At 48.8% G+C, this 20,846-nt stretch overlaps 6 protein-coding genes across 6 annotated transcripts; 5 read left to right on the top strand and 1 right to left on the bottom strand.

Annotated features, from left to right (window-relative positions):
• Window positions 1-1,185: 1,185 nt before the first annotated feature.
• Window positions 1,186-2,751, top strand: BKA67DRAFT_656093 (Aldehyde/histidinol dehydrogenase; the record flags this gene model as incomplete). The annotated part of the gene is made up of 2 exons (XM_046106887.1): window positions 1,186-1,197; window positions 1,273-2,751. 2 exons carry the CDS (start codon window positions 1,186-1,188, stop codon window positions 2,749-2,751), a joined length of 1,491 nt encoding a protein of 496 aa, XP_045962085.1.
• A 361-nt stretch (window positions 2,752-3,112) lies between these two features.
• On the top strand, window positions 3,113-4,488 carry BKA67DRAFT_556559 (isochorismatase). Its single transcript, XM_046102163.1, has 3 exons — window positions 3,113-3,511; window positions 3,637-4,089; window positions 4,168-4,488. The coding sequence occupies exons 1-3, from the start codon at window positions 3,224-3,226 to the stop codon at window positions 4,222-4,224; spliced, it is 798 nt and encodes a 265-aa protein (XP_045962084.1). The 5' UTR covers window positions 3,113-3,223; the 3' UTR covers window positions 4,225-4,488.
• Window positions 4,489-8,852: 4,364 nt separating this feature from the next.
• BKA67DRAFT_591102 (uncharacterized protein) lies at window positions 8,853-10,056 on the bottom strand (the record flags this gene model as incomplete). The annotated part of the gene is made up of 2 exons (XM_046104669.1): window positions 8,853-9,907; window positions 10,011-10,056. The coding sequence occupies 2 exons, from the start codon at window positions 10,054-10,056 to the stop codon at window positions 8,853-8,855; spliced, it is 1,101 nt and encodes a 366-aa protein (XP_045962083.1).
• Window positions 10,057-12,122: 2,066 nt separating this feature from the next.
• BKA67DRAFT_556553 (uncharacterized protein) lies at window positions 12,123-12,787 on the top strand. Its single transcript, XM_046102162.1, has 2 exons — window positions 12,123-12,148; window positions 12,240-12,787. The coding sequence occupies exon 2, from the start codon at window positions 12,347-12,349 to the stop codon at window positions 12,734-12,736; it is 390 nt and encodes a 129-aa protein (XP_045962082.1). The 5' UTR covers window positions 12,123-12,148; window positions 12,240-12,346; the 3' UTR covers window positions 12,737-12,787.
• Window positions 12,788-16,110: 3,323 nt separating this feature from the next.
• BKA67DRAFT_513215 (putative TOS1-like glycosyl hydrolase-domain-containing protein) lies at window positions 16,111-17,559 on the top strand (the record flags this gene model as incomplete). Its single annotated transcript, XM_046097549.1, has 3 exons — window positions 16,111-16,317; window positions 16,372-16,841; window positions 16,899-17,559. The coding sequence occupies 3 exons, from the start codon at window positions 16,111-16,113 to the stop codon at window positions 17,557-17,559; spliced, it is 1,338 nt and encodes a 445-aa protein (XP_045962081.1).
• Window positions 17,560-18,734: 1,175 nt separating this feature from the next.
• Window positions 18,735-19,824, top strand: BKA67DRAFT_656089 (NmrA-like family protein; the record flags this gene model as incomplete). Its single annotated transcript, XM_046106886.1, has 3 exons — window positions 18,735-18,914; window positions 18,978-19,115; window positions 19,189-19,824. 3 exons carry the CDS (start codon window positions 18,735-18,737, stop codon window positions 19,822-19,824), a joined length of 954 nt encoding a protein of 317 aa, XP_045962080.1.
• Between the last annotated feature and the right edge of the window lie 1,022 nt (window positions 19,825-20,846).

Genomic DNA, 20,846 nt, shown 5'->3' with positions numbered 1-20,846 from the left:
ATACCCGTTTCACCTTGTCTTTACTGGTCATGCTTATTAAGTTTCGGGAACATGGGGGTTTAACCCAAATACCCATCATGCTGCTTAGTGTTTCATGGCATCACCGTCGTCTGCGGAAGTGACCGAGATTTCAGAAGGGACGTTGAGCCCATCGATATCCTGAATGCCGCCAAGACAGATTAGCGAGGCACTATAATAACCATGTCGAAACTGAAGACAATCTGGGGAACGTGAAGCCTGTAACTTTGTCCTTGGCCACCAGTCAGCCAGTCACACAGCAACATCTATAGATCTAATTGATGCGATCAATTGAAATCAGCTGGTATGGCATCGGGAGTGGCAGTGCTTCAACCAGGTTGGATTGGTTGCCGAGGCTTGCGCGTATGGTCCGCAGTTTGGTATGCGGTTCGAGAAACTCCCTCGACCAGGCTGTATCTTTACGAGTCCCGCAACAACCGTTGTACCTGGCAAACCCAGGAAACCCCGTCCCCATCTCATTACCGAGTTCGAACATTTCCGAGTGATCAGCCTCAAACTCATCGATATCGTACATTTTTGCCAAGTGAGCCGAAGTCGGCTAACCCTCTGAAAATGGAGCATCTATAACTGACCTTGGACCCTGAATAATGGTCAAAATCCTTTCTTATCTTTTGTCCTAAATGTCTCGACATCATGAGCCAATCGGGTTCGTTTATGAAGCGGTTCGAGCCTCCAGTGGGATTCATGGTTCCTGTGAAGAGGGCATCGTGAAGCATCTGGGCCGTACTCTCAGCGTGGACTTGCTATATTGGGCAAACTACCCCACACTGAGCGGCCCTACAAAGCTCCAGTGGAGGGGGTAATTCATGTCCACATTCCGACGTCACTGCTTGCGATTAGAGTTCATCGGCACCAGAAGGACGCCAAGATACAGGAGTTGCGCCAGACGCTCTCCAACTATGAGCGAAGAGTCAGTCAATTGACCACTCCGAGGTTTATCAGTACCTCCGCTATTCGCTTGCCCGCCTATTACTTATTAATAATTGTAGCAGTCCGCTGGAGTCCCCAAAAGTTAGCAACCCCCCATCCACAATGACTCTGCTCAGGAGTATACAAAGGACCGTCGCGCCCACCTCCAGACTTTCCACTAGATCGTGTTTCCAGAGAACTACATTGCCACTTTTAACGACCCGACTAGCTTCCAATATGGCCCCCCAGGTGAGTCCACGCGCCACCGTCGTAAATGCGTAGTGTAGTCTACAAGTCGCACCAAGCTGAAGCATTCACGTGCAGCTCAAGGACCCGTCTCTCTTCAAGACGGATGTCGGTTACGTAAACGGAGAATGGGTCAAGGCAGCCTCTGGCAAGACCTTTGAGGTTCACGACCCTTCCACCGGGAAGCTTGTCGGCACGTCACCTGAATTCGACGGCAAAGACACAGAAAATGCCATCGCAGCAGCAGCCGAGGCTTTCAAGTCCTTCCGCAAGACGACCGGTCGTGAGCGATCCAAGCTACTCCGAAAATGGTACGATTTGATGGTTGAGAATGCTGAGGATCTCGCGAAACTCATCACATGGGAGAACGGCAAGCCATTGGCCGATGCCAAGGGTGAAGTTACATATGCAGCCAACTTCTTTGAGTGGTTCAGTGAGGAAGCACCCAGAACATACGGAGACACAATTCCGGCTTCTGCCGCCGGCAACCGCGTGGTGACAATCAAGGAGCCAGTTGGCGTTTGTGGCTTGATCACGCCGTGGAACTTCCCAGCTGCTATGATTACACGGAAGATTGGGCCTGCGCTGGCTGCAGGCTGCACGGTTGTTTGCAAGTCACCCGGCGAGACACCGTTCACCAGTCTGGCATTGGCTGAGTTGGCCCATCGGGCAGGAATCCCCAAGGGTGTTGTGAACGTGATTTCATCCCTCGACAAGACTATTGAAATTGGCGAGGTCTTGACGACTCATCCTACAATCGCAAAGGTGTCATTCACCGGTTCGACAAACGTCGGAAAGATTCTTATGAAGCAGTCCTCAGACACTCTCAAGATTCTCTCTATGGAGCTTGGTGGCAATGCACCTTTCATTGTGTTCGATGACGCCGATCTTGAGGCTGCCGTCACCGGTGCAGTAACATCCAAATTCCGATCTTCGGGACAGACTTGCGTATGCGCCAACCGCATCTACGTTCAAAAGGGCATTTACGACGAATTTGCCAAGAAATTCGCCGAGAAGGTCAAGGCTTTCAAGGTCGGTAATGGTTTCGAGGAGGGCATTACTCACGGCCCTCTAATCCACGACCGTGCCGTTAGCAAAGTCCAAGCTCACATTGCCGATGCCAAAAAGAAGGGCGGTGAGGTGGTTGTGGGTGGGCAGCACCTGCCAGACTTGGGTTCCAACTTCCATGAGCTCACCGTTATTACCGGCATGACCAAGGAAATGAATATTGCTTCAGAGGAGACATTTGGTCCTGTCGCTGGACTGTTTTCATTCGATACCGAGAAGGAGGTCGTCGACCTTGCGAATGCCGCAGAAGTTGGCTTGGCTGGCTATTTCTTCTCTCGGGATTTCGAGCGCATTCACCGCGTTGCGGAGGCTCTCGAGGTTGGCATGATTGGTGTGAACACTGGTCTCATTTCTGACCCTGCTTCACCGTTCGGTGGTGTCAAGCAATCTGGCTTTGGACGAGAAGGCTCGAAGTACGGCATTGAAGAGTATCAGAATATCAAGACCATTACATATGGAGGCATGGGCAAGCCTCTGCAAGGGTCATAAGTGGACGAACTTTATAATACAGGACCGTGAGTGTAGCAAGATATGATACCTAAAAATTGCATTTAAATGAACTTGATCAAAGAGGGGGGGGGGGGTATTTTCTGTGCCAGTATAAAACACCCGAGCTCGACAATGTTGTATATGTGTTTACTGTTAAGATCACATGTATTACTACGAATGTTTTGTTCCATGCTGCATAAAAAAAGGCCATATCAAGATAAGCGACTCCAACACTCTGTACAACAATACGTTTGTGACCGACACTATGCAAGATCTTGGCATTTCCGAAGAGAACCCCGTATAGTCGGATAGCCTCCGAAGCCTAAAGCGGGGAACTCATGCATACTTGTTATATAGCAAAGTTACGTCACTGACAATGACAGAAATATAATCAATCTTAAACCTCTGTAAAATAAAGATCGGTACTCGTGTTAATTAAAAACCTATACATAGTTAAGAACCGGGTACCACAATGGGCGATACTGTCACGTTTGGGCCCGAGGGCGACCGGTGGCTCTATAACCGCAGCACCAAAACTTACGACCTCACGCGCGGAAAACACACCCAGGGGTTTACAATCCAAACGACACAAGGACCGCCTGGGACTTCGTTCACTGTAGATCCCGAGAAGACAGCACTGATCGTCGTGGATATGCAGAACACCTTCCTCCATAACAAGTGCCGCGATCATCCCACGGGCCTAGCGACGGTCGAACCGACCTTGACGTTGATCCACAAGTGTCGAAAGTTGGGCATCCAGGCAAGTATAATTACACCGTACTTCTCATTGTTGTCGTGTTCTTGGTTGGACTTGAGGAGGCAGGACTTCGTACAGGATCGCTAACGGAATTCATTAACGTATCTCACCACTAATACTTATAACAGGTCATCTGGCTCAACTGGGGCCTCACAGAAGAGGACCTGGCCAGCATGCCGGCGGTGGTATCGCGCTCCTTCGCGCGGTCGCTCGTCGAGCCGTCGCACCCCGTCCGGCGCCTCGGCTTCGGCGCTGACCTCGGAGACGGCATGGGGCGCACGCTGATGGCGGGCGAGTGGAACTCGGCGCTGTACGCGCCGCTCGCGGCCGCCGTGAACTCGCTGGACAAACACCTGCCCAAGAACCGCATGTCCGGGCTCTGGAACGAGCAGACGCCGCTGTGGCGCTACCTCATGCAGAGCGGGCACAGGACACTCATGTTCGCCGGGGTGAACACGGACCAGTGCGTCTTGGGGACCCTGACCAACGCGTACAATGCGGGCTGGGACTGCGTCATGGTGGAGGATTGTTGCGCGACTACGACGGACGGGGGGCATGATGTCTGTGTGCACAACGTTGCGGTGAGTCACTCCATCTTCTTGCGAGCCACGACTGTCTGCGAGGTGTGTTGCAGCAATACGAGCTGACATGTTCTGCAGGGGTCGTACGGTTTTGTGATTGATAGCAAGTCGTTCACGGCTGGCAAGTCGGCGTAGTCTATTGTGGGGTTTCAGCACCTATGCGATGAGACATTTTAATAGATGAAGTAATGATACGATCAGCAACAACCAACCATCCCATGGCGTCGAAGCGGCACAGGAGCATAACCAGAACAGAAGTATTGTACACACATTATGTTCGAATACTTACAAGCCCTAGAATACATGGTGGTACGTGCATGATGATTGCTTCTGATCACATCATTTTAAGAACGACTAGTGTGTGAAAACACGCCATGTACTTTCAGGACCTTTTTATCCTCTATTCCAGAAGCGAGATAGATCATCACCATGGCGACATAGAAGCGAGCAGAAAATGGAATGGTGATCGATTGCCAAGCCCGGATCGTGGGCTAAGTAAGCTCTTGCACGCTACAGTAGATACGAGAAATTGGTGTGCCAATTATCGACCCCCACTTGCATCCACAAGAGATTGCTAACCGAAGACTATGGCTCAATTTGATATTATTCTCGTCTGTTTTGAGTAGAGCCTCAATTGCTTAGACCCCGGCACCGCAATTGCGCCGGGTCGTAGTTGATATTCCGCCAAAATGTCTCCTCACCGCCACACGTTCGCAGATCGAAACTGGTGATTGCAACAAAATAACAAATATTTCATTGCCCATCGCTCGACAGATTCGTCGGGCTTCTTCCGTTGCCAGCTGTACTGAAAGGGTTTATAAAACGCGCTTGTCGTGTTCGAAATGTCGCTCACGAAGACACACCCCAAACGCCGCTCGCTGTTTATGCGCCGAAGTCTTGAGAAGTCTAGAAAGGAACACCGCCAATGCAAATGCTGATTGAAAGTAGTCGTATCTCGTTGCGCCGTGATTGTAGCGTCTGCTGCTGATATCTTCGTGTTGTGTCAAGATTGTAGAGTATCATGTGCGTCCAGCTCAGCCCGATTGTATCTGCACGTCGCCAAGGCATTTACCATAACTGCAGCATGACTCTGGTGGGATTTCTCCTTTTAGGATACCATCACGGAGAGACTGTTTCTATTTGTTAGATTCTGCCACATGGCCTCGAAGACAAAAATTGAGCCCACTCACATCTGGGCATCGTATCGGTGAAGCCGCAACGGATGCGCTCAACGACAAAATGCTAGCAAATGCTGACAAGATGACGTGAAACTGCATGCTGGCTATTGGTGTTCTCACGACCCGAAAGAAAGAAACAGTCTCAAAAAAGAAGAGGTTGAAGGTGGGAAGATTTCCTCAAGGCAACACCCTGAAGATAAGGGCCCTGGGAAGTGGATATGGCCGAAATGAATTTAAGCTTCTTTTTGCGCAAAGGCCTTGGTATACCAGCCCCAGTAGCTCGCCCAGGCCGAATCCTTAGTCAGGCCGAGAGGATGAAACGCTTGACTAGGTTAGGTTGCAATAGAATGGGGGACAGGTTTTGAGTGAGGCAGCTGTATACATTTATTCAAATGGCGCCGGGTCTCGTAGTAAGTGTTGCGAATTGGCATTCGTATACGGAGGCGCCGTTGAAAGATACGAATGTGCGTCGCTCAGTACGATTATGAAACTAGGAGCCAAGCCTCTGCATAGCGGCGTAACAATCCCACCAAGTGACCGTGCCTTACGTGTGCAGCCACACTTGGTTCGTCCGATCAAAGCTTATCCATCTGATGATCTTTGTTTGTTGACGCGGATGGAGGCGTTGAGCGTGCCCGTACACTAATGGACACCGGGAGGCTGTGTTGAGCGTTGCTGCTAATGCTGCAAGACGATTTGCTGCTGGTGAACTTTAAGTGCTCTAAGTGCCTGGGCTGCCTGGGGAGAGGGTGGCGCACAGCGAGTACGGATCTTCAGGAACCCAAGCGGCAGGATTTGTCGTCCTGTGTCTACTGAACTACATGGTCAATCACTGTCGCCACTACTATGATAATGAGTCGACGTTGCAAGACCGACATAACGCAACTACTAAGCATTAACGGCTGCGAATATGTGCGCATTCATCAGTCAAGAATTCGCAGCTCCCTATAAGTTACCTTGACGTGGAGACCTTTAACGTCGACTCTCAAAAAATAGAATGAGACAAGCACTACGTAGTAATCGTGGTGGCTGGTGGGCTGATTGACAGGCTGACGGGCTGACGGGCTGACGAGCTGAACCCGCTGACCCATCTGAAACGCTTAGCCTGACAGCGTCCACACACACCAACATTAGGCATTACAGTAGAATCGAACAAGTCCTCAAACCAAACAATTTGATCTTGGGAGTCTACACTGTGACTATCCAAATCACGACATGTCGCCATAGCAGATCAATCTTCCATCAAGATTTTGAAGAGATCGAACTCCTGCAGGCAAGTCCAACTTTTACCGTCAATGGTTAAGAGAAAGGCGGGCATGGAAACTTGACGAAGCGGTTCTGGTGAGCAATTACCATTAATTAACCACGAGCGCAATTACTTTCAGCTGGAATGGCCGCCAAGCTCGCTTGAATCGCGATTGATGAATGCTCTTCGAACCACGTTTCGGTTTCCTGTAAGCAGGAGACCGGGCTACAACTCACATATTATCGCGCTATCCGCAAGCATATTCCTGCCCTAAGCCAGCATCGATCAAGATTATGTATTTCGCGGTTGGACGTTTGTTAAGCGATATGTGAGTTTCGCCGAAGGCAGAAGGATTTGATACGTATATTAATGTACGCGAGGAGGTCACTAATGGTCTCGATGTTAAGTATTATGGTCGGGTATTTAAAAGCAGCTTGCGGGTTCTGCAGATTACAAAATATGTTCTGGGACAGTTGTTGGGATTCCACTATATCGTTTCTCGTCTATAGTTTTGTAAAATAATACACCTTACAGTGGGGTATACACAGGTCCAAGGGTACAACCTACGAAGAAGGATATAAGCTACGGGAGCAAGACAGATAGCATGGCTTGAACCTCTACAGAATCATACTTACACCACGGCCAAATTTGTATAGGTTGATGTGAACCGTCAAGGTTAAGCATAGTATGGTATCAGCCCTTCTACATAGAGTCACAATGGCACACTTTGCATGACGAATATTAACTACAGAAGCTTGATTCAAATCTAACTTCTCAAGTACCATTTCAATACATCAGAGATCGCTTCGATCACTGTTAAAACCCTATAGACTGTATCTTAGCCCCTCGAGTTCGTGTGCCCGGCAAAGTTGATTCATGTTGAAGAAAGAAAAATCAATAGGGCTACGCATAATCCAGACGGGAAAAAAGTTACTTTCAGGATCATGTAGTACGCTCAGCCAGCGCCGAGGTTACAACAATCGCCGTAAAACTTGCAGCCGCAACAGACACATCTTACAACAACGAACTCATTAGCTTGAAACCCTCCCCTCCTCCCCTCTTTAATCAAGGGTACAATAGTGATATTATTGTGGTTTGAAGTTGCATGTATGTGGACTAGTTCTTTGGCGTCTCACTTGGTATGATACGTCACAGGGCTCACCTAAGAATAGTGTATTATCCGAGACTCATCTGAATATTGATGTACAAAGTGCTACAATGGACTCGGATTATCGTTTTTAATTCATTTAATATCATAGCATAATAGACGGGTGATAATTACCGGTGAATCATTGTTCGGTTCTGGAGACCTTTGTCGCTACTACCATATGTATCTTCTCCGACCACACATATTTCAGAAAAGCGAATCGTGTGGCTGCGATGAAACGAGAGACTTAGAACAGCTAATACATATATAGGACATGTTTCATTAGAACGGTTGAGTGAAAAATCAAGCCTTGAATGGATATCGAGGTCTTGATATTAGAAAGTGCACCTAACAATGCCAAGATGCTATGATCCAAAATCTTGAGCCAGGATGACAAAACGAATCTCACAAAACAGAGCGGTACCGCATGGTAGTATCTGCTATCGCACATCATTCTCTCTAACTACAAAAACCAAATTCCCTGCTGGTTTATGGGAAGGCACATTCATAATGAACATGGTTTGATGACCAAGCAGAATAAAGGACAACTTTCAGATAGTTACATGGTCCCTTCCGGGTCGTGCGCTTACGTTGTAAACTCCGGACATCATTTCTCTAAGTGCACAATGTTTCCCAGTGCCCTATAAGAGAGAATACATAGCTTAAAGACAAGATCGTGTTTTTCTTCTTTCGGGGCAACAGCTTTGCCGATCAAACGAGAGCTTAACCAGAGCATTGAGGACTTGTTTAAGAAGAGCTTTCTGCGGGTCGTTATACCCGATTCTAGGGTATGCCTAGATAAGTATTTTTATGGACTATTTTGCAAAGCTTGTGGTTTGTTATATGAGATTGACGATACTGATGGTTATTACTATACCTAGAGGAACACACCAACGTGTGGATCTGTACGCTTGTAAAGAGATTACAATACCATGGGCGGCTTGTAACACACCAACACAATTAACAACCAGAATACTGCTTTTCAATCTTCAATTTCCTTTAAAAGAAATAAAAATAAAAAGGTTCATCAGTTTGTGAAGGTCGGTACCAAGACATACCACCAGTCGATCAAAGACGGCATTAGACTACGCACTTTATTTACTGTATCAAAGTGTGTTCCAATAGGCTAGAATACGCTAATTGACATTTAAATGAAACCGCTGCTCTGCAATGGATCATACCTATCTATGGCTTAGTCCACACCTCGATATTCAAAATACTTGGTCCACTCTGGGTCCTCGAGGAGCTTTGGTACCAGCTCCTTCTCCTTGGTGATCGTGAACATGCAGACCTCATCTGGGCTTGCGTCTGAGCAGATCGGGGCGTAAATCAGAATCAGACCTGTGGTAATCAACGAACCCCATAGATGGCGATAAGTAATGGGTTTGGCGAATCCGAAGTCGAAGCTACTGATGTCGCCTTTACGGTGATCTGTTACGAACATACTCATCGATGGATGCGCATCGACACGCAGGCTGGTGGATCGTTTATCCCGGATCTTCGCAATCGCATCGATCAAACTTTCTAAGTGCTGCTGAGTACAGCTGTTCGTCAACCTGCGGATATATCTCGCTAATATGGCGAGAGGGGCGTCGGATATGACTTCAGCCGCGGTTAGTTGTTCGATATCAGTCATGTCAGAGAAGGCACTCGCCAAGATGTTGCGCATCATGCGCTTCATAATGTCTTCTTCAAACGGAGGGCTTTCCAGACGCCCCCTCACGTCGACGGCTTCGGCCCACCACAGCTTCTTGGACAAATCAGGGCGATATAATGGCGCGCGTACCTTGGAGAGCATACGCCATATGTAAGCGCATGTAGCATCGAACGTCGAAATCTGATGCGGAACCAGATCGACTGTCCACGGAATTGCCATTTCCTTGAGTTGTGCAGCTTTGCTCAGAGGAAGGTGAAATACGACGCATGCTTGTTCCGGATGGTCTGCGTGGCGTTGTTGTAAGGGAGGTCCATCGACCAAAGCTTCCTCTGGTAAATCTTTAGTGAAATGGGTCACGTCAATCAAGCGGGGATCCCATTCTGAGAACGGCGTATTGTTGGAAATAGCACAGCAGTTCTCAGCAAGCCGGCGTGTGAAGTTACTCCCACCCACCACATCACTTGCATAATGATTCGAGTGCATACTGAAGACAATCCCACCGCGGGCCAGGTTAACTTGATATGCTGCAATTTCTGGGCTGCTGTTGGTATCTGCTTCATGTCGTTCACCCCATCTCATTGACGGGATACCTGTTTAATTATTTTGTAAGCTTATGTATCAACGGCCCGAACGCTTGAATGCTGCTTTGTCCAAAGCACAATCTAGCAATACAGCAAAATAAGGATTACGTACTCCACAAGTCCAGATCGCCTAATGCATGTGCAGCAAAGTGAGCCATTTCAATTTCATCCAGAGTGGGATGGTTCTCCTCGGGCGAATCAAGCTTCTGTATGACTACTTTGATTGTTAAGTCCTACTTCTTCACGAACGAACGACCACCTTCTGGGTCTTGCTCGATGGTTCCGCATGAGTGTTTCGCCTAACTCAACGTCTTTGCCAGACCTTCTACGAGTATGTTGACTGCCTTATCTTTGCTGGCGTCTTCGACGCGAAAAAAACACAACATAGTGATTGTAAGCAGTTACAGGTGTCCGATCTAGAGTTGAGACTTTAAATCGCTCCTCTTATGGGCCATACTCCCAGACCGTAGGGTGAAGCTGGGTCACTTTCTTGGTAGGCATCCTTACGGGTATTTGGCGTTGACGATGATTGCGGGTCAGAATAATTGTTCTCAAGCGAATAAGAAAGTGATTTTGCTGAAACTTGAGGGTTTTTGTTTGACAGGTAACATCGAGGTGCCAAGGGACTTTGAATCATGTTTCATGACCGTTCTAGATGCTATGAATCAAAGATGACAGTTCACAAAAGTGGCTATCCCCAACGGAACTACAGGGACTGGGCAAACACGGCTGCACCAGGTATATCTGATCACACCATGCGGTTTAGGATCCTCGTCCTGCAGGCATCTTCTTTATCTATCCTTCCTTACGCGGCTTGCGCAGGGGAGGGAAAACTCTACGGTTCTCGCCCAACTCACACTAAAAAGGCTTATATTTAACTTAAAATAAAACCTTGATTATAATTTTAAAAGGTATTAAAACAATAGAATATTGTTGTAAACAGATAGAGAATATGATGTTGTTATCAGATTGATGAGAAGCCTTTGTTGTGTTTCGTCATCGTATAAACATATATAACCGTATTACGCATGAACAAGTGTAGGGGTTTTCCTCCCTTGCGCGAGCCGGTAGCAACCGTAAGCCTTTCGTTTTGCCTTCATTTCCTCGTATGAGAATTTCTTGAGATTTAAGTCAAGAACGTTCCATGATCATCTCCATGCTCGGCGTATCATTGGTTACCATCATCCCGGAGACATGGACTGACCCGCCCTCAGTCCCTCTGACTAAATACTTGACCGAACAAATATTATAATTAGAGCAAATATGTTGGAGCTAAGATGACGCAACAGCAGCATGATGGAGCTGGGTCTGAAATCTCACCACTTTGGAATTTATAACTAATAATCGCACAGAGGTTAGTATGCTGGACTGATCATCATAATGGAGCTGGTTCAAATAATGATCAGGTACGCGCCTATTTGTGATGTTCTAGCAACCCCAACTGCCTGCACTGCCCGCTCCAGACAGAATCATCCCCAACTTCGACGACCCTCCGATTGGGAATAGAGTTGCTTCGTTCTCTTTCATCCTCATGGTGGCAATTTTTACCCTTTGCATTCTGCTTCGTAGCTGCGGTCAAGTCCACTTGACCAGAAAAGTTCATGGCGAGGATAGTAGGTTCACAAATTTCTACATATGATGCCTGCATGCTCGGCGTATATAGCCTTAGCATTTGACTTGATCAAATATTCAATCTTTCTTTTTGTTTGTCTACATAGATGGAATGCTCGTAAGCTAATGCCCATTCTCCTCAGTCTTGATTCTACTCGCCTATCTTCTCTTATGGGACACAATTCAACCTTATTACGTGAGTTGTTCGCATCCTTGACGCCCCAATCCTATCTGACTCGTATTAGTACGTCTTCGTATTCGGTGTTTTCTATTCTGTCGTTCTCGCACTGCTCAAAATAGCCATCCTTGTAGAGTGGTGCCGCGTATTCGTCCCGATAGGTACTCGCACAAGTAGCTATTTCTGGTGGGCGTCCATGGCAGTCATCGCTTTGCAAGCTGCATTCGGAGTTGCAGCCATTTTTCTCCTGAACTTCTAATGCATACCACATGAGGCTATCTGGAATTTCACCATTACCAACGCATGCTTCATCCCACTGGACGCACTTCAACTTACTTCCGCCACAACTCATCTCGTCTCGGATGTAGCAGTATTTCTATTGCCCCAGAAGATCATCTGGACGCTGAATATGTCGAATGAAAAACAGCTGGGATTGGCGGTTGTTTTGGCCTTGGTACACTGTGAGTATTCAACCAATCTTGTTACATATTTTAGCTTTCAGGTCCACCTGAATACAAACAACTGCACGTACTTATTATATTCGGCGAAAAGCGCTGTTGTTTGCTGCATCTTTTCGCCTTAAGACCACCGTCGATTTCGGACATTCATCAGATACAATATACAATATCGGGCCAGTCGGCTTGTGGGCTACTGGCGAGATGACATGTGGCTTCTTCGTAGCGTTTATGCCGACACTTCCTCGGGCCGTGAAGGAGACCGCTTGGATTCAGAAGATTCGACCGGCATCGGGTTTGAGATATTTACCTTCTCCAAACGCCAATGGGGCGAAGCGGTCTAGCTACGGAGCAAGCGGTGTCATATCGTATACAGTCTCACATGGAACAACCTCGAAGGACCTTTATCTCCAGATCGACGAGGAAGGCTTAGCTATGGATATACTAAAACTATCGGAATCGACTGAACGACTCCGAAAGGGGAATATCACTTTAGCTTGCATTACGAGGACAACTCATATTGTGATTTCTCACGAGCAGCGTTTGGACAGTAATCTTAATGGCGGCAGCAGCCCAAAGGCTCAACGACCGTGAAAGATCTACTATAACACCACTGATGCGTACGCTAGAGAGTGCCATCGAGACTACAGCTGGTCGCTGCAAGGTGTATTTGCCATGAATGAATTATGGCGAAGATAAACAGATGATTGCTGGGGACAGGGTAATCTCGCTGTGAGTTCTCAAATTTTGGAGTAGATCCGGATCATTCATTCGGAAAATCTCTTTCTAACATAACCATGATCATTCACGTGCAGCATAGCGCATGTAGGATGTAATTCTACCATGACTGAGAACTTGAGACCATCGAGCACTTGAAAGACATCGTATTCATAGACTTGACTCGTTCCTTTTCGATAGCATGTCCAGCAGTGGCGCTCTGCTCCGTACGTACTTTGTGGACCGTTCGGCAATGAGGAGGCTATTTGGTAGTTAAATGCTCTTTTATTTTTATTTTCAACCAGCTTTGAAGGCAGACGGAGGCGGCTTGCCACAGACGGGTCGGTAGTGGCTGCATGAGGCGGAAAGTAAAACAAAACTATCCGAAGCATGATCCATGGTAACTTTACTTCTTATCTTACCGCTCTACTCGCACGTGGTGACGAGGATGTGGCTGGCAAGTTGCAGCACTTATGACGCAGTACCTCATGCACGAAAAATCCTGATGATCAAGCACCACCATTGGCAAACAACCATCGATGAATGTAACTACTATAATCCTTGGGAGAGCTGTTAAGGACGCTGTAACAACGGGGCCATATCACATGTGTACAGCTCCGGCAACGCAACTGGCCATGTAGCCTTGTGATTTTGGGATTCCCCGATTCTGGCAACGTTCCACTGGGCAGGTTAACTATTCGGCAGGCCAATTCCTAAGCATTCGCAGTATGTGATGTGCTGCTGTATACAAAGCATTTTAGTCGAACCGCAGCGCGCATCGTACATAGGGGTCGCCGAAACGTGCGCAAGTGATGGAACACTAACCTTGGCACGATAACGCTAGGTGTACAACAATCGGACTAGAACTTCCGATTCAAATACGGATCAGTACCCACGTATGAAAAGAAATTGGCCTCGATTGGATGTCGAATTTCCATTCAACACGAGCGGTTATTAGGGCCTCAGTTTGGCTCGTGCCCTGTCGAATCTCAAATCTCAGGCAGCGGCAGGAATGAACTTGAAAACTATGACATGTTTTTACCGAAACAGCGTTCTAGAACTCGGACAGAGAATGCTCGTTGTGGAATGCACATATCCGTCATCGGGTCGGCAGTGGATGCAGCAAACCCTATCAGAACGACCGAGATGGCTCCTCGACCTCACATGCCACCGTCACACGACTCAACTGAGTGCGACAATTCAATCTCGCTGGAAGGTTATTGGACGGTCGGTTGTTCCTTGCCTCAAACCTGGGCAAGGGCCGACTTCAATGCATAACTAATGCACCCGAAATTTTCTGTGCCTACCTATCACAGCCTGTAGCCAGAGTTGCAAGACCCAGAGAACCTGTGTTCGGGGATTGTCAAGAGTTGACTTGGGAAAGACTCAACTGCATGCCTCAAGAGGACTAGATAACCACTGCGTTGGCACCTTGCGGGAGACACTGATCTCAAATATCACTAGAAGTACTCCGTAGAGTCCACAACAGCTCCTCACATGATGACGTGTCCAGGTGGAAAACAACTCCAGCTATGTTTATCATCGTGGAGTTGCGGTCAGTAACCAGTAAGCCGACATGGATATTGCGTCGCACCACAGATATGGACTACAACACCAACAACGCTGGATGCATTATTTCCTTTGACGACTAAAGAAAAGACGTGGTTCGATAAGATACCCCGCGATTCGTCATGGCACTCGCGGCTGCTAATGAGATGTTGTTCTTGGTGTGCATTTTCTCATCAAACGGTAGATGAAGCCCTCCACAACTCGATGGACGGATCTCTGCCAATCCGATCTGGTTAAATTGACCATGCTGCCATGCTTTGGACACTTTTCTGGAGATTAATCCCAAGCAAATCCAAGCCGTTGGCGCCGGCCAACATGCACACGGCTACTGTAACGGACCCCACTGGTCATTGCCACAATGCGACTCATTACACGTGCATACTACTAAAATACAGATTCGTGCCTAGACAGGTTGATCAAACTCCTGAAGGAGGTCTATGTATGCAGCTTTCGTAATGGATCATACGTAGCGAACTGCGGCAATGCCCGAGGATTGGGAATGTTTTTTTTTTAATCAGTATTACATTTTTTTTCTTCTAATTGTGCCGGCTTTGACAATGGGTCGTTGCGCTGATCGATTACATCGTATCACGTTTTGCGCCGCCGTGGAGTTCATTGTGCCCTGATGGTTTGGCCGATCACAACCTGACACAGGTACGAAAGCTTGATTGTGAGCCTGAAGAAATAAAAGTTCGTCTGTTCTTCTGCGCTTGACGATGGTCAAACGTTGGGTCCTACGGGTGTCTCACTATCCAGCTGTCAAGCAGAACAATGGATGGGATCAGACGCTTGAAGGGCCCAATCTCCTCGGCACCAGTTGGAATGGATGGTGGGCGCTTGGCGTCCAATTGGCGCACCACGTCGCATTGTCATCGATTCACGCCCGCCTCCCCCAAGACGCCAGACGACAGGGCGACTTGGCTTGGGCTGTTCCTGACACATCCTTGCCCAGGGCTAGCATAGCCCGCAGATCCCCCTGGCGCTATTTCAGGTCGAGTGACTTTCTCATGGCGCCAGATTTACCACAACACACATGTCTTTGATTATTGCCGATGCAGGTACAGGGCCCAAGTCCTGTTCGATGCAACGTGTGGAGATGCCTTCTGTGGTCTAGCCTTGACGTCCACGCAGGCATCCGAAGCCAATGGGTCCCTGGACCGACCAACAAGATCGTGAATCAGAACCACTGGGGAGTGGAAACGAGAAACAAATTGTAGGATTCCCACACACCCTCCATGGTTGTAGCGCCAAGCCCTCATTAATCTCCTACCTAACCCTCCGTATTTGACCCTCCTCCTCCCTCCACTTCCTCCCAAGTCATCTGTGCAAGCTTTGTTATCCGTCGATTCTTTTCTCCCCGGAAGCGACAGTCTAGTCATTCATTGTTTGGTGATATATCACTACGCCGTTCTTTACAATCATTCGATTCAGAGTTGCCGCTCCGTTTGTTGCGAGTGCTCACCCGTCTTAGTCACATTCACTTGACTGCAATTGTCCGCCGACTCTCAATCACACAAAGCGCGCAAAGCTATACCTATACCGCCCCAGCTACGTTATAGTGGATACTATTTAAAGAGACATCTTGCCTGGCTCAAGATTTGGACGAAGCTTTGTTTGGGTAGACTTGGATAGAAAAGAGAGAGAAAACGAAAGCAACCAAGATGAAATACACAACGGCAATGATGCTGGCTTCGGCCGCCACTGTTCGCGCAACCGACTGCGCTGAAGACAGTGGAAACTGGTACTGCGAGGCCGTTAGCTTGATCACGTACACTGGTCTCGACATCAGCGGATCCTACCGACAAGTCACCAACATGGACTCGACCACCGGCGACTGCACCTTCAGCAACAAGACATACAGTGGTTCCATTGCTCCATTCGACGAGGAGGTGAGAACGCTCTCGCCCGGCTTGCACGATCCATGAAACTGACATCCTTTCTAGCTCTCCGTCCATGTCCGTGGCCCTGCGCAGCTGAAGCAGTTCGCTGTCTACACCCCCAGCTCTTCATCGACCAAGAAGAGACAGGAGCACAAATCACACCACAAGCGCCACGGCCATCAGCACCTGCACCAGAAGAAGCACGAGGCCGCGCGCGCAGTTGGTGATGTTGTTACTGCCACCATCGATGGAACGGTCCAAACCTGGATCAACACCTGGGATGGCTCCAGCGACAGCGATGCCAAGGTCGAGGTTGCTGCTTACGAGGTGTCCAGCACTGCCAAGGCTTCTTCTACAAGCGCCGCAAAGTCTAGCAGCACCAAGACCAAGACAAGCTCAGCTTCTACCTCAACCAGCACCTCCGTCTCCGGTGATTACACCCGTATCGCATACTACAACGCCGAGGATGCGACTGCTGATGGCGTCACCTTCCTCGGAGCTCACGGTGGTTCTGGATCCGGTGTCTTTGACAAGTGAGTTTCGCCTGGCCTTACGCGACTTTGTCCCATTTTACTTACACTGTTATGTAGCACTTTCGGCAGCAGTCTCTCCTACCTCAGCGCCGACGGTACCTCTGGTGCTGACTCTTCCACTGTCCTCGACAACGTTCTTGTTGGTGACAATGTCGAGTACGTCATCATGTCAGACGTCGAGTGCACCAGCGGCGATGCCGACTGTGGTTACTACCGTGACGGATCCGTTGCCTACCAGGGATTCGCTGGTGCCGACAAGGTATTCCTCTTTGAATTCACCATGCCCGCTACTGGTAAGACTGGCTGGAATGAGGACATGCCCGCCATTTGGCTCCTGAACGGCAAGATCCCCCGTACCCAGCAGTACGGCGATTGCTCATGCTGGAGTGCCGACGATGGCACCGGCAGCGGCTGTGGTGAGGCTGATCTTTTCGAGGTCCTTACTACTGGTTCCACCAAGGCCAAGTCCACTTTCCACTTCTCCAACTCCCTCGGCAGCTCCGACTACTTTGACCGTCCCACCACCGACTACATCAAGCTGGCCGCTGTCTTCCAGTCATCCACCTCGACTGCCTCCATCAAGATCTTGGACTCGTCGTTCGATTTTGCTACGTCTCTGACCTCCGACAATGTCGAGAGCTGCATCAACGACGAGGACGATGGCTCCAGCCTGGTCTCTTCTATCATGGACTTCCTGACCGGTTCTTCGAGCAAATAAGAGAGTATGTTTATAGGCAGGAAGGTTCTGTAGATTCAAGTTTTTAAAGATAGTTTTTTTTTTTTTTCATTTGGATATCGTTCGTATTCGATTCTTGCCTATTCTTGGATATCTTGCGTCGACCATCAAGATACCCTATATACTTCTATGCGCAAGCGATCCTCATTATTGTCTTATTCTTAGCATATAATGTTCGGTGTTTTCAATCGAATAAAGCAAAGTCGTTCGAGATCCGTAATTACAGTGCTCCAAGTAATTTGACCATAGAGACGTCGCATGTCGTCAATCATACATAGTTTTGGCTCATTAAACCTCACAAACTTTGAGCTTTGTCAGATGTCGGCACGAACGGTCTGGTTGGATTGTTTGCGTATAGTAATCAGGTTTCATAGCATAGCACTATCACAACCGAGCGCGGGATAACTTTATCGTCTTGGTCGCGTTGCACTCAACCAGGTCACTTTCAATTGCATTCACCAGATTTACCAGGAGACAAGCTCTAGTGTTCAGCCATGATAAGAATGGACATGTGGGAGTATTAGGCCATCTGCAAAGGAAGGCGCCTAGAAGTTCTCGAAGGCGCTGCAAGCCACACAGATTTGCTAAGCAATAAGTTAGCTCGGGACGATTGATCAGCTCTCCCAGTGGGCTCGGCATTTCGCGTTCTCGCAGTCCCCACTAACCTTAGGTTAGTCTAGAGCGCCATCCGCTTTCATAATCATCACAAGTGGATCGTACTCAGATTACGGATCCGTATACTCGTACAAGACAAATCCATTGGTTATGAGCACATGTCCTAGATATCGAAGCCCGTAGTGTTTGGAGGACGATGATCCGTAATAGGTTTGTAACTGCACAACTAGGGCAGCATATGTATCACATGCAGTAGGCTGCGGAGCTCCGCACTCCTCATGGAGAAAGGGTGTAGCTTAGCTTATTCAGCCCCAAATCCCCGAGTCCTACACACTGTCACTACTGGGACGTGTTGTGTCTGAACCAACCAATGAGGATTGAACGGCCGAGCTGAAAGATATAAGTATGGAGGGGTCTTCCGTTGTCAAAGGGGGATCGTCTATCACCTCAAGTCAAGAAGAAAGCCTTTCGAAGTATTAGTTTTCAAAACAAAAAAAACCCCCCAAGAAAAACAACCCACTCAACGCAATTTAATTTCGATCATGTCTGCGAAGAAGATCATCACTGTATTTGGAGCCACAGGCAACCAAGGTGGAGCTGTCGTCAACACCTTCCTCAGCGACCCTAAGCTGAAGGATGACTGGACCGTTCGTGGCATTACCCGTGATGTAAACAAGGACTCCTCCAAGAAACTCGCCGCCAGGGGGGCCGAAGTGGTGTCTGTAAGTCAAACACGAATGGCATAACATGCAAGAGACACCAAGTGATAACCTTTTCTTCTCAAGGCCGACATCAACGACAAGGCATCAATTGTCAAAGCACTCGCAGGCTCGCACGCCGTATTTGCTGTCACCAACTACTGGGAGCACCTCGATACGAAGCTAGAGGTCCAGCAGGGCAAGAACATTGCCGACGCTGCCAAGGTGAGAAGCTCTGGTTTATACACCAGAGACCTCCACTCCAAAGAGCAGAGATGACTGACGGGAGTTGCCACAGGAAACCAATGTTAAGCTCCTCATCTGGAGCTCGCTCTACAACATCACCAAGCTCAGCAACGGCGTCCTGTCGGATGTTTACCACTTCGACAGCAAGGCCGATGTTGAGGAGTACATCCGCGAGCTGGGCATCCCGGCCGCCTTCTTCATGCCGGGATTCTACATGAGCAACCTGCCCGGCGGCGCGTTCAAGCCCTCGCCCCCGGACAATGCCTGGACCCTGGGGCTGCCCATCCCGCCCGAGTCCATCTTCCCCGTGTACGACACGAGCGACACGGGCAAGTACGTCAAGGCGGCGGTCCTGAACGAGTCCGCGGTGCTCGGGAAGCGCATCCTCGGCGCCACGGCGTATCTGACGGGCCACGAGATCGTGGAGGGGTTCGCCAGGGTTTTCCCCGACAGCGGCAAGACGGCCCGGTACTACGAGGTGCCCGCGGAGCAGTTCCGGGCGTACATGAAGAGCCAGGGCAGCCCGGACTTCGTCATCGAGGAGATGCACCAGAATTTCCGGCTGTTGAACGAGTTTGGTTACTACGGCGGCGACTCGCTGGACTGGACTCATAGCTTGGTGGAGGACCATCTAACCACCTGGGAGGAGTTTGCGAAGAACGCGCCTGGGTTCAAGGATGCGAAATGAGAACAGTGCCGGAGGATATTGGAGGCTCAAACAAGCCGGGGAGGGCATGAGGAGAACAGTGTCGTGGAGGGAGTAATGACATGGAGTACATAGGGTTCAAATACATGAATTTCTTTTTTCCTCAGTCCTTTTCGCCATCGGGATAAGCGCCTCCTAATATTTAATCCTCAGAGCCCAGTTCAGAGGACTGTTGAAAAAGCGTGTACATGAGGCCTGCGAAAAACGCTGTTTATCGTTTATGTGAACAAAACAAATAAGAGAATATAGTGTCATTGCGCCCGCATATTGACGAACGAGCGCCGTTCAGGACGGTTTGGCCCCGGTTGGAGCAACAACAAAGGTAAACCACCGGAACATGGCAACTTGGCTTGGATTACAGTGTGCGACTTACTCTCTGGTTCGGCCGTGCTGTAGATTCGAATCGGCTCAAACTCTAAGCCGTTAGAGTTTACCCTTCCCAAAGACTGTTGCAGGCCAATGCGGGGCTCCCTTCTCAAAGGCACCAAAGGCTATTTGTGTGCGTGGATGCAAGGGTCTTGGGAGTTTTGTCCTAGACATTCTGAAGTGGCCTCGGTACCGCAGTCGGCATGGGATACCTTCGCACGGTCCGTGGGCCACGATCTTGCTGGTACAGCAGTATATGGACGCATTTCCAGAGATGAACAATTGTATCGCGAAAGACCAGAAAACTAGACTTCCTCGCTTGCAACACTAAGAAATGCGACAAGCACTTGACGTTGGACAGAAGCAGGAGTTCACGTGACCGGGCCAGTAGCGTTGCCGTCAGCACCTCCTCAGCCGTGGATATGGGCAAACAATACCGAGGCACGTCACAAGCGACAAGGAGGTAGTCAGAGTCGGGCTTTTGCTTTTGCCTCCGCATCAAGTCTATGATTCCCCCAGACTCTGGATTTCGCTGATCCACTTCCTGTTTCTCGGTCAGTCAAATTCCAGGAGCCACGATACCACACGACGGAATTGACGTGGGCTCAAACAAACCAGACGATCCAAACTCGTATCTG

The sequence above is a fragment of the Truncatella angustata genome (genome assembly GCF_020726525.1).
Source record: "Truncatella angustata strain MPI-SDFR-AT-0073 chromosome Unknown BKA67scaffold_2, whole genome shotgun sequence".
Classification (NCBI taxonomy): domain Eukaryota; kingdom Fungi; phylum Ascomycota; class Sordariomycetes; order Amphisphaeriales; family Sporocadaceae; genus Truncatella; species Truncatella angustata.
The sequence above is the reverse complement of the archived record's forward strand: the minus strand, read 5'-3'. Positions and strand labels throughout refer to the sequence as shown.